Source organism: Camponotus vicinus, unplaced genomic scaffold (assembly GCF_025532165.1).
Source record: "Camponotus vicinus isolate PSW18456_S1 unplaced genomic scaffold, iyCamVici1.0 SCAF_1, whole genome shotgun sequence".
Lineage (NCBI taxonomy): Eukaryota > Metazoa > Arthropoda > Insecta > Hymenoptera > Formicidae > Camponotus > Camponotus vicinus.
In genome coordinates this window covers 12,637,115-12,653,058 of record NW_028141945.1, presented here as the reverse complement: position 1 = coordinate 12,653,058, position 15,944 = coordinate 12,637,115, and the positions used below count along the sequence as shown (strand labels likewise).

General features: G+C 29.2%; 2 protein-coding genes and 2 pseudogenes across 5 annotated transcripts in view; 2 read left to right on the top strand and 2 right to left on the bottom strand.

The window, feature by feature from the left end:
• LOC145975417 (uncharacterized) overlaps nucleotides 1-15,944 on the top strand; it is a 61,824-nt gene that overhangs the window by 28,585 nt on the left and 17,295 nt on the right. The window lies entirely within an intron of this gene.
• On the bottom strand, nucleotides 1,757-7,223 carry LOC145975410 (uncharacterized; annotated as a pseudogene). The gene is made up of 7 exons (XR_014439963.1): nucleotides 7,019-7,223; nucleotides 6,628-6,907; nucleotides 6,451-6,528; nucleotides 4,971-5,117; nucleotides 4,484-4,712; nucleotides 3,016-3,176; nucleotides 1,757-2,724 (listed from the first exon to the last, which is right to left on the bottom strand). The product of XR_014439963.1 is annotated as an uncharacterized LOC145975410 (transcript).
• On the bottom strand, nucleotides 7,246-10,397 carry LOC145975402 (uncharacterized; annotated as a pseudogene). The gene is made up of 2 exons (XR_014439962.1): nucleotides 10,275-10,397; nucleotides 7,246-10,094 (listed from the first exon to the last, which is right to left on the bottom strand). The product of XR_014439962.1 is annotated as an uncharacterized LOC145975402 (transcript).
• LOC145970021 (uncharacterized) lies at nucleotides 14,310-15,550 on the top strand. The gene is made up of 2 exons (XM_083096400.1): nucleotides 14,310-14,928; nucleotides 15,026-15,550. The coding sequence occupies exon 1, from the start codon at nucleotides 14,423-14,425 to the stop codon at nucleotides 14,906-14,908; it is 486 nt and encodes a 161-aa protein (XP_082952526.1). The 5' UTR covers nucleotides 14,310-14,422; the 3' UTR covers nucleotides 14,909-14,928; nucleotides 15,026-15,550.

Below are 15,944 nucleotides of genomic sequence, written 5' to 3'. Positions count from 1 at the left end.
ACTAAGGTTTACATTTTTGTTAACGGATTTTTTGTGATATGAAATTACTAGCTTTTTATTATTTTTATGCTTGATATGAGTTTCTTTGTTTCTTGATATGTATTGCTTTCTTTCTTTTGTATTTTTTTACATAGGCATTCACCTCGTTCATTGTTTAAAGGAGTCAATTTGTTTCTGCCGGCTCTTCTGTGGATCTTCTATCCAGAGAGACTCCCAAATGTTTTACAAATTTTTGACCAGGCTCAATTTTATCTTTACGCCTTCAGGACGCGCTCTGTTATTATTATTTTAAAATTTAATTTTATTTATTTTCTAACGACATCCCGAACATTGAAAAGGATCTTGAAAAGATCGAAACGTACGTATGTATTATTTTCTTTTTTCGAATCAATTTTTTCAGACATATTTTTATACCTAACTGATTATTAATATATTATGTCTCTTACTTAGAGTCTTTATTATTATTTCTATTTTCTTTATGCTCTAACATCCTGCGCCACGGTATTTTGGCCTTCTTTTTATTGTGTTTCAATAATAGTTTTTATTAAACAATTTTTATTAAATAATGAACACAGCAACTTAAGAAAAATTAATTAAATATATACACTTTGAATTAAGTTATCCTCAAAAAAAGATGATATATTTTTGACCGGTACTGTATATAAAAGAATATTTATTTTTATACATATTTAAATTCCAGTCACATGTGTGTGTGTGTGTGTGTGTGTGTGTGTGTGTGTGTGTGTGTGTGTGTGTGTGTGTGTGTGTGTGTGTACGTTATATATATATATATATATATATATATATATATATATATATATATACAGGGTGAGCCATTTTAATTAACGCACGCAATTATTTCGGAAACAAAGCATTTTAGAGAAAAATGTTTCAGACAAAAGTTTTATGGTTTCGAGGGGGCCATAAGATGGTATCATTGGTTTGACCTTGAAGAGTTATTTGAAGGTCACATGAAGGTCACCTTCAATTTCTTAAATAGAACCTACTATTTGTTATTGCATATTCTTGTAGCTTATCTCGAGAGCTTTCCAAAACACTATAATTAAGTACCTTTTCGTTAAGTACTTTTTGAGTTATGAGGCTTGAAATAATTTCTTAATTTTACATAAACCGTAAAATATCTTGTAAAATATTCATTTTTCGATTATCTTATCTTAATACTTTTATGTACAAAATAATGAGAAGAATCAATTGGTGTAAAGAAAACACATAGTTGTTTCTAAGAAAAAATATGTAATTTGCAATTAACAATTCCATATTTTTTCTTAAAAACAACTATGTGTTTTTTTTACACCAATTGATTGCTCTCATTATTTTGTACATAAAAGTATTAAGGTAAGATAATCGAAAAGTGAATATTTTACAAGATATTTTACGGTTTATGTAAAATTAAGAAATTATTTCAACCCTCATAACTCAAAAAGTACTTAACGAAAAAGTACTTAATGATAGTGTTTTGGAAAGCTCTCGAGATAAGCTACAAGAGTGTGCAAAAATATATAGGGTGTTCCATTTAAAAAAATTGAAGTGACCTTCACGTGACCTTCAAATGACTCTTCAAGGTCAAACCAATGATACCATCTTATGGCCCCCTCGAAACCAAACAACTTTTGTCTGAAATATTTTTCTCTCCCGGGCTTGGTTTTCGAGATATTCGACTGGTCGGATTAAAATGAAACTCCCTGTATATATATCATTCGTGGGACAATTAATTACAAACATATTATTTTCATTATAGTAAATGAAGACAAACTGTTTTTACACAAAAGCTAGCGATTGTACTTATAATTATGATACATTTTAAAATAAAGTGAGATAGGAATTCATTAAAATGTTTTAAATTTATTAAATAATGCTTTATCACACATTGTACATTTGGCATTTTATAATGTTTCATTTAAATAGTTTTTATCCGTATAATCACTGTAATAAACTTTTATAGATTATGTGATTCAGTGATTTTTTATTTTTTTAAAATTATTTGAATTTTCTTATTAATTACTATCATTTCGCAAAATTAAAAAATACTTAATATTAAAGGAATTTAAAAATTAATATAAATATTTATATTAAGATAACTCAAATTAATATTCATTATATATATAACAACAAGAACAAATATATGTTATATATTTGTTAATCTAAGTAACAAATGTGTTAACATAACTTATGATAGACGTTTTGTCAGCAATGAAATATCACAACACACATTATATTACAAACGATCCATATTTGTCGCAGAGGATGTGTGGAATAATGCATTTACATTTTGCATACTTAAAATAGAATGTATTAAATTATTCTTTGTAGGAGATATCCCAATATTGTTGATGAGTAAATGTAACGAAATGTAAATGGAATCGATTTTTTCAATTATTATCTATCATATTTTAAATAAAATTATTATTAATCATTTATCATATTTAGAACTAAAAATACATTTAAAAAAATTATTATTCAATCCAAAGAAAGAAAGTATTGCAAACCAAAAGAAAGTATTGCACAAAATATTAATTTGGTTTATAAAACTAAAAATATATTAAAAAAGAAATCTTCAAGAAGAAACAATCCCAGCTTCTTAATCTATTATATTTTGATGTTCTTTCTCTCTTTCCATACGTTCTTTTGCATGGGCCAGCCATATTTTTATTGGAGAGGAAATTTGTTCATCTGTTGCATTTTCATATATTTTTCTTATTACACCTAAAAAATATATTTTTAAAAATTATCTATTTATTAATAAATTTTAAAACAAATTTCATTTAATAACTCTAATTTAGAATATATAAGTTAAAATAATTAAGAAATGTTTGTACACTTTCTTTGTACTATATGAAAAGAGAATGTTTAAAACATCAACATTTGTATGACTACTTTCTTGTTATTTGATAAAATTACTGGATACTTGTGAAATAATTTTTAATTTTTAAGAAATCATTATTTTATTAATAGAATAATAATAAAATAGATTGTTTTTGAATTTACTTTACTTACACATGATCACTATGCAGATTTGTAGCTGCGAAAATTTTTCTTTTTTTTTTGCCCCATACCAGCTGTAATGTACTGCCAAATCGTTGGAAAAAATTTTTCTCATCAAATGTATACACGAAGTCTTTATATCTTTACATGTAACACGAGTCAATTGTTTAATCTGAAATTGTTATAAAAAGTGGCATTATAAAAATTTTACAAAACTATCATATTTGTTTGATAATATGTACAAAAATAATATGCTCTCAAGTATTATTCTACATAAAATTACTTTACATATTGGTATAAAAGTTATCTATAAATAATTATTTTTAAAACATATTTAGCCACAACTATATAATTTAATATTTTTATATAATTATTTTTTTAGATTCTTTATATAAAGTAATCCTCAACAAAAATGTCAATTTAAAATTTGAAAAGCAATTGTGTAAAATTTTTAATAAATATAAACGTTTAATAAATTGTATGAAAATATTCAATCAACATTCAATAATAAATAAATGTAAAAACTTCTTTATAAAGTCATTAAAAAAGCTTGTTGAATATATATCTACTGTTCTCAAAAAATTATGTACATTAAATAGATTAGTTTATGTTAAATAATGTAGCAGATAATAAATTTAGTAATTTTATTGTAACGAGAATTTATGTAACATTCAAAAAATATAATACATAAAATTTTCTAACGACAATTTAAACTAATATTTTTACTAAAAATTGTATTTTTCATCAGATTAAGTTATTTTTTTTCAAAAAAATTTTTTTGTTCAGAAAAAGATCAAAATAATAATATGGGCTTACCATCCCTAACAGCACATGATATCATTCGAATATTCTATACTCATACTGTAAATATACGTTACAGATGTAATATACTGAGAATAATCTCGTAACATCTCTTGTTGTATATTATTTTTCATATATTCTCAGAATATACTTTGCATATCTCGTATTAGTATATTCTTTCTCGTATATTTTCAGGATATTCTATAATATTGCATGTGTTTCCTCATTTTGCCGCTACGCGCGCCACCAAACTTGTACTTAATTTTCGGTGAAATGGATATAAAGGACTGGTACTAACTCGAGTTCCAAAGTTTCTTCTTTTTTCTTTTTAGTCAGTTTAATTTATAATAAACTGACTTAATTTAAAATTTTTCATTTGTTTAGTAGTTTAATTGTTCTGGATTCCTTGTTGGGATTCAGAATACTAAAAAGATTATTTAAAATTAAAATGAGAAATAGTGTGTTTAATGCATTTATTAAAAGTATTTCTATTACATATATGAAATTATATTACAAGATATTCTCAGTATTTACTATTAACCAAAATAGGCGGACATTAGGGCATTCTTAATATATACTTAGTATATCATAGTATGTATCTCGAATGTTCTGAGAATATATGCATTGTACTTTTGCGATATTCTTCGAATATTCTCAGTATCTACATGTGCTGTTAGGGATTTAACTTCGATAACTTTTATCATTAATTAATTTTGCTTCGATTACGTCAAGATCATTTTTATTTTGCAATGGCAAGTCTTGAAAAATGTCTACGACATTTTCTTTTTCTTCAAAATTAGTAATTGGAAGTTTTTCTATAATAAGCTTTAGATGTCTTTCAATAGAATTAATTTTTAATTCCAAACTTATCAACTTTCCAACAACAAAACGTCGAAAATTTTTAGTTTCTGTAAAATATTAAAAATTTGTTGTATTCGTATACTATATTTGTATATAATTTTGCTTCTCGACACTTGTAACGCGTTGACGCGTCCTGTGTGCAGAAGCTCTTTAATGAAAATTAAAGAAATTTAATTCATTAAAGAATTCACACTGTCTAATGTTCAATGTATGCAATCAAATGTACAATATGAAGTCTTCTGTAATGGATTATATTCTATAAAGTAAATTGTAAAATTAAACATTAAATACAATTAATATATTACCTTGATTACAACTGAAACTCGAATCAAGCTTTGCTTGTTGGATTGGCATACTTGCTGTTTCAGTAAAGTTAGCGGATTCAAAATCCTTTGTAAATGACTGTTCTGTGTCTGATGCATAAAGCAAATCTTCAGTGTCATTTTGTACATCTAGAACAAAATAATTTTTTTTATTATAATATTTTAATACACTTTTAATATTAATTAGCATCAATATATAGGCACTTTTAAGTTTTGTTAATTATTATTTGTAATCAAATATAATATGCAATAATATCACAAAACAGACTCGATTAATATAAACCAAATATTTATATTAGATACATTATATTAATCTGTTACTTTATTAATATTCCAAATTATATTAAGTTATAGTTATTTTATATAAAGGTATAAAAAATACTTTTAATTAGACGTATATCCCATACAGCACAGGTAGATCCTGAGTATGTACTCAGTATATCGCAAACGTAGATTGTGTATATCCCACTAATATTCGATATACATACTATGATATTTTGAGAATGTACGGAGGATGTTCCTATGTCTGCCTTAGAAACCTACTCAGTATATACTCAGAATATTTCTTGGTATATTATGAGTATATTTTTAGAATATTTTAAGCATATTTTTACATTAATAAATTATATATGAATATAGAAGATAGTTGGACTATATGTAGAATAAAAAATAGATTCTTCGTGATGTAAAAAATAAATAAAAATGTGAAATTATTTACTTTATAAACAAAACTTCAGACAAAAATGTTATTTCTAATAGATGAATATAAAACGTTTGAAAAACACCTATTAGTGTTTATTAAATGATTCTTATTGAAATATTGATCTCGATAATCTATGTACAATTATGTAAGTACACTCGGTAATAGATGAAATACCTTAATAAATGCAGTAAATGGATTACTTCTCATTTTAATTTCAAATAATCTGTTTAATATTCTGAATTCCAACAAGGAATCCAGATTATATTAGACAAATTACTTTAAATTAAGTCAGTTTATTATAAATTAAACTGACTAAAAAGAAAAAAGAAGAAACTTTGCAATTCATGTTAGTACCTGTCCTTTATGTCCATTTCACCAAAAATTAAGTACGAGTTTGATGGCGCGCGTAGCGGCAAAATGAAGAAACACATGCAATATTATAGAGTATCCTGAAAATATACGAGAAAGAATATACTAATACGAGATATTCAAAGTATATTCTGAGAATATATGAAAAATAATATACAACAAGAGATGTTATGGGATTATTCTCAGCATATATTACATCTGTAACGTATATTTATAGTATGAGTATAGAATATTCGAATGATATCATGTGCTGTGTGGGATATACATACATATATATATCTTTTGAGTTAGTTGCAATACGTAAGCCAATGTTGATTTTTTTTGTTTTTATATTGTAATTCAAACGAGATACGTTTTATTTTATATTTTTAGATAAAAACACATACTTACAAAAATTATCCTGTGATTTTATATTTAATTTATCTCGTTCTATGTATTCTTTTGTGGAGTTGTTTATATAATTACAATCTACAATTTAGAAACCACAGTATTTTATTATTATCATTTTTTCTTTTTTTATAATTTATTACTATTTACTCCATTAATATTACTTTATTATATTTTTACCTGTTTGTGAAAATGTTGCATTTTTTGTTTTAGTAGTACATGTTTTTTTTTTCAATACAGTTATTTTTCAATGCAGTTATTGCACGTTTTTCAGGGACTTTTGGGAGTTCCAAAATAAGTGAAGAATCCGATTGTTCATCGCTACTCGTATCTTTATCAAAAATTTTAGCAGCTCTGACTTTTCTAGATTTTTTTAAAGATTCATTTCTATCAGTATCAGAATTTATATCAGATAACGCTTCAGCTTCTTTTAATTTTTTCCTTGCTACTGCATAATTTACTGAAAAACAAATAATATATATTTTAATAGAAATGTTATTTTACTGTATAATTCAAAAATATCTATACATATATATATTATCATAAATTAAATATTTGACAAGACATTTACAAAACTTTCCATATATTTTACAGATTGGATGCTCTAACCAAGTAGATAATGGTTCTTCCATAAGTTTTACAGCCTTGTAATATCGTTTATTATTTGTAAAGGTTGGCTAAACAGCCTTTGTTAAATCTTCATTCAACCAATTATCAGGTATCACTTGCAGACCATCTTCAAACTCAACAACTGCGTAATACTTTCTTTCTGTCATTCTGCATAATTAGAAAAATCATTTACATTTTGCAATGTATGAGTGGAAAAACTGCATATTTATCATCTCCGCAAGGCAACTGTACATATTTTTTAGTGGCCATGATCTTAAATCAGAACGTAAATGTACAGAATAAATGTCAAGCATAGAAGATGCACAAGGAACAGTAAATAAGTCTTCTTTTTCCAAAAATTTGTAGCCAATAATTATAGGAATATTTCGCCGTGTGCAGTATGCCACATTTTTAATACAAACAATTGCACCACAATTTAAGCCACAACAACTATCTGCAAGTGTTCCAACTTTAAGTGTAAATCCATTATATTTTATTTCACAATTTTATATTGTGGATTGCGGCAATTCAATATAAGAGGACCATCATAATGCAACGATGTCAAAAATGGATATATTCGAACAGAATCTGATAAAGTAGATGATGTGCATAAATTCACTTCTTTTTCAACGTATCTTCGCACAACTTGTTGCAAAGGTTTCTCTGCTTTTCTCAAATATTTTTTTAATATCTGCATGTAATTTTCAAATTTAAAGGCACTAAAGTTATCAACAGGTCCAAATCTCTTGACATCATCCACAAGATGAATAAGGCTGTGAACATTATGTGATATGTTTTGAATTCCGTACAGTTTTATAAATGTTTTGATAAAAAAATGAATAAGATCTTGTGCATATGTTAGATATTCATGTAAATCTTCTGAAGATAAGATCCTCATAATCACGTGTAATGTAATAAAATGTATATACACATTTTTTTTTAATGCTGATTTAAATGCCAATGGACCTGTATATAATAATATTAATCTATATTCCGTTGCTTTCCATAATTTTAGACAATCCAGTTTTCGTGGTTTTCGTGCAAATTCCATAGGTATCGATGGTTTTAATTGAGTTATTAAATGTGTAGAAATGTTGTCAACGATTCTATGTTGTAATCGAAAATGTAATTCTCCATCAAGCCATAAATATAATAATTTACGCATGATTCCCAAACATATTAAGTGCATATAATCCAATGGAACATGTGTAACAGGTTTGAAGTGAGGTATATTTAAGAGGCTGCACGTTATATTTGGCTTGTGATAATTATCATCTATTTTTTGTATGAAGTCATCATCTGATCTAAGTGGTGCATCAATTTGTGGAAAACACAATCGGGTTCCTATATATTCTCCTTCCGTTGTACACTTCGTACAACTTGAATACCCAGAATGCCCTTTTACACCCAAAACAAATGCTTTCGCTGGTGTATCACAAATCAAAGCTGCAATTCTACACTGTATGTTTCGACCGTTGACGAAAATTCCATTTGTACATATTTCTGTAGCTTCTGTAGCTTTAACAAAATCTTGTAAAAATTCATTGGCATCCATCGGTTTTTCATTGCCATGATAAATTCCAATTATAAATACGTTATCATATGGAAAAACTGAACCTAATATAGGCCAAAATTGTTGTTGGGACGATTTTGATAATGGCAGCCCATCAATGTTCACAGCTATTTTAACGCAACTAATATTATCCTTTACGAATGTTAATATTTCTTTTATAGAATCTGATAGTCCAAAATGATAATATGATCCTGGTACAACTGTACGTATCTCTTGTTGTCTTGGTGTTTTTAAAAGCGATCGTGCATCTAATAATAAACTTGAAAAACAAGAATGTTTCTTTAATTTCTGCAGCAATGCTTTTAAAGCAGTATGTGTAATTTGATGTTCAACAACCCAGGTAGCAAGATTATGTTGCAAATTGCTACTTGTAATTTCAAATGTTATATCATTTGGTTCATTATAAGAAAAATTAACAGGAGATTCTTCTGAATCTGATATATCGTATTCATCCGATTGTCTGAGCGTGTTATCATTTTCACAATGTACAAGTATTTCATTATTTTCATTCGATTCCGTATTTTGTTCGATATCAATTTTAGAATTTGTTGTACAATCGTTGTTCAAATCTGTTGTACATTATTCATATTAACACATGATGACGAGTTTTCGTCGGAACATAACAAAATATCAGAAATAATTTCGGATTCTTGTGCAGCTAATCTTTTTAAGTGCCGATTTGATACACACGATGTATCTTTTTTTTTACGTTTTCCATATGTTTCCATTTTAATAAATGTTTTATCTGTACAATATAGTTATGATTACAATATAGTTATAATTACAAACACAGACCAAAGAGTTTTAAATTTAACTCAAAATGATTTGATTCTTAAAAATTGCAAAAAGTTGTCTAATATAAAAAGTTTGTAATGAAGAAAAATTATCAATCGAAAATATTACATAAAAACAGAATCATGATAACATGGACACAAATTTTAAATAATATTTTAAATAAGATAAGATTGTTCGTGTTCCGGATCGGTTATAAAGTATCCGATGTGCGAGATAAGCAAGTGCAAGTAACAAAATATAATGAAAAATGTACTAATTATTGAAGAAACTAACTTCAATTAATATCTTTTCATAGTTTAATAATTTCTTTGAAATAAAATTCTTTTTTTACATTTGCACAATGTTTATCAAGTAATAACTTTTATTTTAAATTATAATATAAAAATATCAGCAAATTAGAATTGTGTTTTGATATTATAAAACATATTAAAATAAAAATTGTATATGTAATAAATATAAGATAAAATAGATAATATCAGATAAAATACAGATAAAATGTCATCTTATGAAAAAATTAAATAAATAACATTAAGAAAGTAATTACCTGAATCGGTGGAATCGGAGAATTCCTTTCCAATATGTTAAGACGTATAACACGTCTGTGAATTTATTACAGCAGGGCTGCTGTGTCAGTAATGCGAATGATAAGCTGCTCTTATAATCTATAAGCCTGTAAAAAAAAGAATACACCAATCATAAATACTTTTCTCATAAATTATTTAATGTGCAAACAGAAATAAAAAATACGTCTAAACATATTTTCAGAAATTGTTTTATTGTATTATTTTAATTTTATTGTATTATTATTTGTTAGAGAGTTAAATAAGTAACCTCTTAAAAAAATAATTACCTGAATCGATGGAATCGGAGAGTTCCTTTCCAATATGTTAAGACGTATAACACGTCTGTGAATTTATTACAGCAGGTCTGCTGTGTCAGTAATGCGATCAATACGCTGCTCTTATAATCTATTAGCCTGTAAAAAAAACAATACACCAATCATAAATACTTTTCTCATAAATTATTCAATGTACAAATAGAAATAAAAAATACGTCTAAACATATTTTCAGAAATTGTTTTATTGTTATTATTATTTGTTAGAAAGTTTAATAAGTAACCTCTTAAAAAAATAATTACCTGAATTGGTCGAATCGGAGAGTTCCTTTCCAATATGTCGACACAGCAGCCCTGCTGTAATAAATTCACTGACGTGTTATACGTCTTAACGTATTGGAAAGGAACTCTCCGATTCGACCGATTCAGGTAATTATTTTTTTAAGAGGTTACTTATTAAACTTTCTAACAAATAATAATAACAATAAAACAATTTCTAAAAATATGTTTAGACGTATTTTTTATTTCTGTTTGCACATTGAATAATTTATGAGAAAAGTATGTATGATTGGTGTATTTTTTTTTTACAAGCATATAGATTAGAAGAGCAGCTTATTGTCCGCATTATTGATCAATAAAGCGGACAATAAGCTGCTCTTCTAATTTATAAGCCTGTAAAACTTCGCGACTTCAGGACGCGCTCTGTTATTATTATTTTAAAATTTAATTTTATTTATTTTCTAACGACATCCCGAACATTGAAAAGGATCTTGAAAAGATCGAAACGTACGTATGTATTATTTTCTTTCTTCGAATCAATTTTTTCAGACATATTCTTGTATTTCTATACCTAACTGATTATTAATATATTATGTCTCTTACTTAGAGTCTTTATTATTATTTCTATTTTCTTTATGCTCTAACATCCTGCGCCACGGTATTTTGGCCTTTTCTTTATTGCGTTTCAATAATAGATTTTATTAAATAATTTTTATTAAATAATGAACACAGCAACTTAAGAAAAATTAATTAAATATATACACTTTGAATTAAGTTATCCTCAAAAAAAGATAATATATTTTTGACCGGTACTGTATATAAAAGAATATTTATTTTTATATATATTTAAATTCCAGTCATATGTGTGTGTGTGTGTGTGTGTGTGTGTGTGTGTGTGTGTGTGTGTGTGTGTGTGTGTGTGAGTGTGTACGTTATATATATATATATATATATATATATATATATATATATATATATAATGTTGTAACTAACAGTTATATAATTGTTACTTGGTATTTGCTGGGATACAAACTTACATTGCTGTAATTATAACTATAAAAGGTTATCCACATATATAATTTTATATATCGCACTTTACAGCTGATTCTTATCTTCCATTCATTTAGTATGTATTCGCCAGAAGGACTATCACTCTTGGGTAGCAGAGTCCGCATCGATGGAATTTTTAAAATTACGCCGGTGGGTGCTGGGACTGTCACTCTTGGGTAGCAGAGTCCGCATCGGTGGAACTTTTAAAACTACGCCGGTGGGTGCTGGGACTGCCACTCTTGGGTAGCAGAGTCCGCATCGGTGGAACTTCTAAAACTACGCCGGTGGGTGCTGGGACTGTCACTCTTGGGTAGCCGAGTCCGCATCGGTGGAACTTTTAAAACTACGCCGGTGGGTGCTGGGACTGTCACTCTTGGGTAGCAGAGTCCGCATCGGTGGAACTTTTAAAGCTACGCCGGTGGGTGCTGGGACTGTCACTCTTGGGTAGCAGAGTCCGCATCGGTGGAACTTTTAAAGCTACGCCGGTGGGTGCTGGGACTGTCACTCTTGGGTAGCAGAGTCCGCACCGGTGGAACTGTTAAAGCTACGCCGGTGGGTGCTGGGACTGTCACTCTTGGGTAGCAGAGTCCGCACCGGTGGAACTGTTAAAGCTACGCCGGTGGGTGCTGGGACTGCCACTCTTGGGTAGCAGAGTCCGCATCGGTGGAACTTTTAAAACTACACCGGTGGGTGCTGGGACTGCCACTCTTGGATGGCAGAGTCCGCACCGGTGGAACTGTTAAAACTACGCCCGGTGGGTGCTGGGACTGCCACTCTTGGGTAGCAGAGTCCGCATCGGTGGAACTTTTAAAACTACGCCGGTGGGTGCTGGGACTGCCACTCTTGGGTGGCAGAGTCCGCATCGGCGGAACTTTTAAAACTACGCCGGTGGGTGCTGGGACTGTCACTCTTGGGTAGCAGAGTCCGCACCGGTGAAACTTTTAAAACTACGCAGGTAGATGCTGGGACTGTCACTCTTGGGTGACAGAGTCCGCACCGGTGGGATTCTTTTAAATCGAAATTATAATAGTAATTATATATATCATATAATTTTATATTTATTTATAACCGTTATAAATAAATAAATATGTATATATATATATATATATATATATATATAATGGTTATAAATAAATATAAAAACATGATTTTCGTCATCGCTTAATTCCATACTTATCAACATATTTTTCATATTTTGAATATAATTAATTGTGCTGAGAGGAATATCATCTTTCTTTTATTCGTACATTGCGAGATCTCAGAGTATATATCATCAGTTTTAGTATTTTATGAAATGTTTTAGTCTTATATATATAATGTTTTAGTCTTATATATATAATTTTTATAACAAAACGCAATAAAAAGGAAGGCTAAAAGACCGTGGCGCAGGATGTTAGAGCGTAAAGAAAATAGAAATAATAATAAAAACTCTAAGTAAGAGACATAATATATTAATAATCAGTTAGGTATAAAAATACAAAAATATGTCTGAAAAAATTGATTCGATTGAAAGAAAAAATAATACATACGTACGTTTCGATCTTTTCAAGATCCTTTTCAATGTTCGGGATGTCGTTAGAAAACAAATAAAATAAAATTTTAAAATAATAATAACAGCGCGATTAAACAAGGACAAGCGCGATAGGAAACGGATTGAGACATGGTTTTATCTTGGTTTATCTCGATTCTCTGTTTTCCATCTTTGTATCCACCTCGTTCATCGATTAGAGGACTCAATTTGTTTCTACCGGCTCTTCTGTGAATCTTCTATCCAGAGACACTCCCAAATTTTTTACAAATTTTTGACCAGGCTCAATTTTATCTTTACGACTTCAGGACTTATTTAAAAATTTGGGGAATTTTTTCATCGGAAGATCGTCACGCAATACAATTTTGTTTAAATTTCTCACGTATGCGGTTTTATTGCGTCTTTTCTGATGAAGAGGTGAGCGTTAGCCTTTTTTCAGAAAATTTAGCTTATGGCCAGGCATTATTAGTTTTTTGTTTCTAACTGTCTATGCGCTTTCTGCCTTAAAATATTCATTCTTCATATCAATTATTTGCGTTTTTATATTTTGCGTCTGTTAGTACTGTACACAATGTCTATCCGTTTTCTATCGCGCTTGTCCTTGTTCAATCGCGCTCTGTTATTATTATTTTAAAATTTTATTTTATTTGTTTTCTAACGACATCCCGAACATTGAAAAGGATCTTGAAAAGATTGAAACGTACGTATGTATTATATATATATATATATATATATATATATATATATATATATATATATACGTATGTATTATATAAATAAAAATTTGTAATGATTGTATTCAACATAATATATTGTAAAGTCATATCTAAATATGTATATTTAGATTTTATTATATCTAAATACAATATCTTATCTTGAATACAGTCATTACAAACTTTTATTTATATCAAAATTTTTTATTTTATGTTTTTATAAACTTTTAAGATTCATCTATCAAAAATTATTTCTTCCAATGATTTTATTTAAAATAATATATTGTAAAGTTATATCTAAATATATATATTTAGATATGACTTTATAATATGTTATCTTGAATAAAATCACTGCAAACTTTTATTTATATCAAGTTTTTTAAAAATGTGTTGTTATCTACGTACTTCCATCCGCCCAATTCTCCAAAGAATACTTCTATTTATATTGTGTATGTTAAAAAAAAAAATATAATGAAGAGGACTCTGCTGCACTAGAGTATCATTTCTTTCGTTGCTCTTCTGTGTTTCGGTAGTCTGCTGCACTAGAGTATCATTTCTTTCGTTGCTCTTCTGTGTTTCGGTGGTTTTGTGCAATGGCTGAAGAAAACATAATTATCATCGACGACGATACTGATGATGATGATTACGATTGGATGGATCCAGTTGTGGCGGAGAGGATGGAGATAGAGAGAGAGGAGAGAGAGAGGAGAGAGATGGAAGATGATAATCTCTATGAATCAGACGAGGAAATAGAAATAGAACCCATAGCAGACAGTGATTATGAGAGTGATAGTAGTGATGAACTAATACACACTAAACATCGAAATTTAGACTTGACTGAAATAATGGCATTGGATCACACGAAGATATGTTGTATATCTTACTACTATGTAAAAGATGAGTCCAAATATTGTACCGAGTGCTTCTACAGATTATCATTCCTGTTCTTAGAAGCTGGTATTGTTCGGGAACATAGATGCACATATTATGAACATTTGGAAAATATGTCATGCAAAGAGTGCAGAAGATCTTTGAATCAAATATTGGCCTGCAACATGTGCCCTATTTGCACAAATTAAAATAGATGATGGATAACATTGTAAGTATCTTAATTTATTATATATCAAAAGTATTTTAAAATAAATTATTAAAATAATTTAAACTAATGAAATGCGTATGTTTTCTTCTGTTTTCAGAAACGGCTTCCCCAACATAGCCCGACGGTCTATTTTATATATTATTATTATTATTTTTTTATATTGTATACTTTTTATTAAACACACATTTAAATAAATTATATATATATTTTTAATTGTAACAAAATCATGACGTAATTTTTCTTCGCACACATTTCCATCCACCCAATCCTTCAAAGAATACTTCTATTTATATTGTTTGTTAACTGGTAATATTGTATAATATCTCAAAAATGTGTTGTTATCTCGCTATGATTCACAGATTGCTCGAAAACGTCGGACCACGAAATATCTCAAAATATAAGTTTATGACTAATATTGTATACTTGCGATAATACAGAGAGAAAGAGAGATAAAAGGGATAAAGAGATAGATAGAGGGATAGAGGGATGGAGAGGGAGAGAGAGAGAGGGATAGAAATATAAAGGGATAAAGAGAGAGAGCGAGAGAGAGGGAGGAATAGAGAGAGACCCAAAATCTTCTTCATAGGAATACCGCCATTTTTGTTTATACGTGCGTCCCCCGCCCCGCAGCCCCCGCGCCATAGAAATTCCCTCCGTCCCACGTGACGTCATCCCCCCTCCATCCTGCGTGACGTCATTCCCCCGCGCCGCTGAGATCCCCTCGCCCCTCACCCCCCTGAGATCCCTGCGTTAGAATTCTCCTAGTGCTAACTACTGCCGGTGGGTGCTGGGACTGTCATTCTTGGGTAGCAGAGTCCGCACCGGTGGAATTTTTAAAACTACGCCGGTGGGTGCTGGGACTGCCATTCTTGGGTGGCAGAGTCCGCACCGGTGGAATTTTTAAAACTACGTCGGTGGGTGCTGGGACTGTCACTCTTGGATGACAGAGTCCGCACCGGTGGAACTTTTGAAACTACGCCGGTGGGTGCTGAGACTGCTACTCTTGGGTGGCAGAG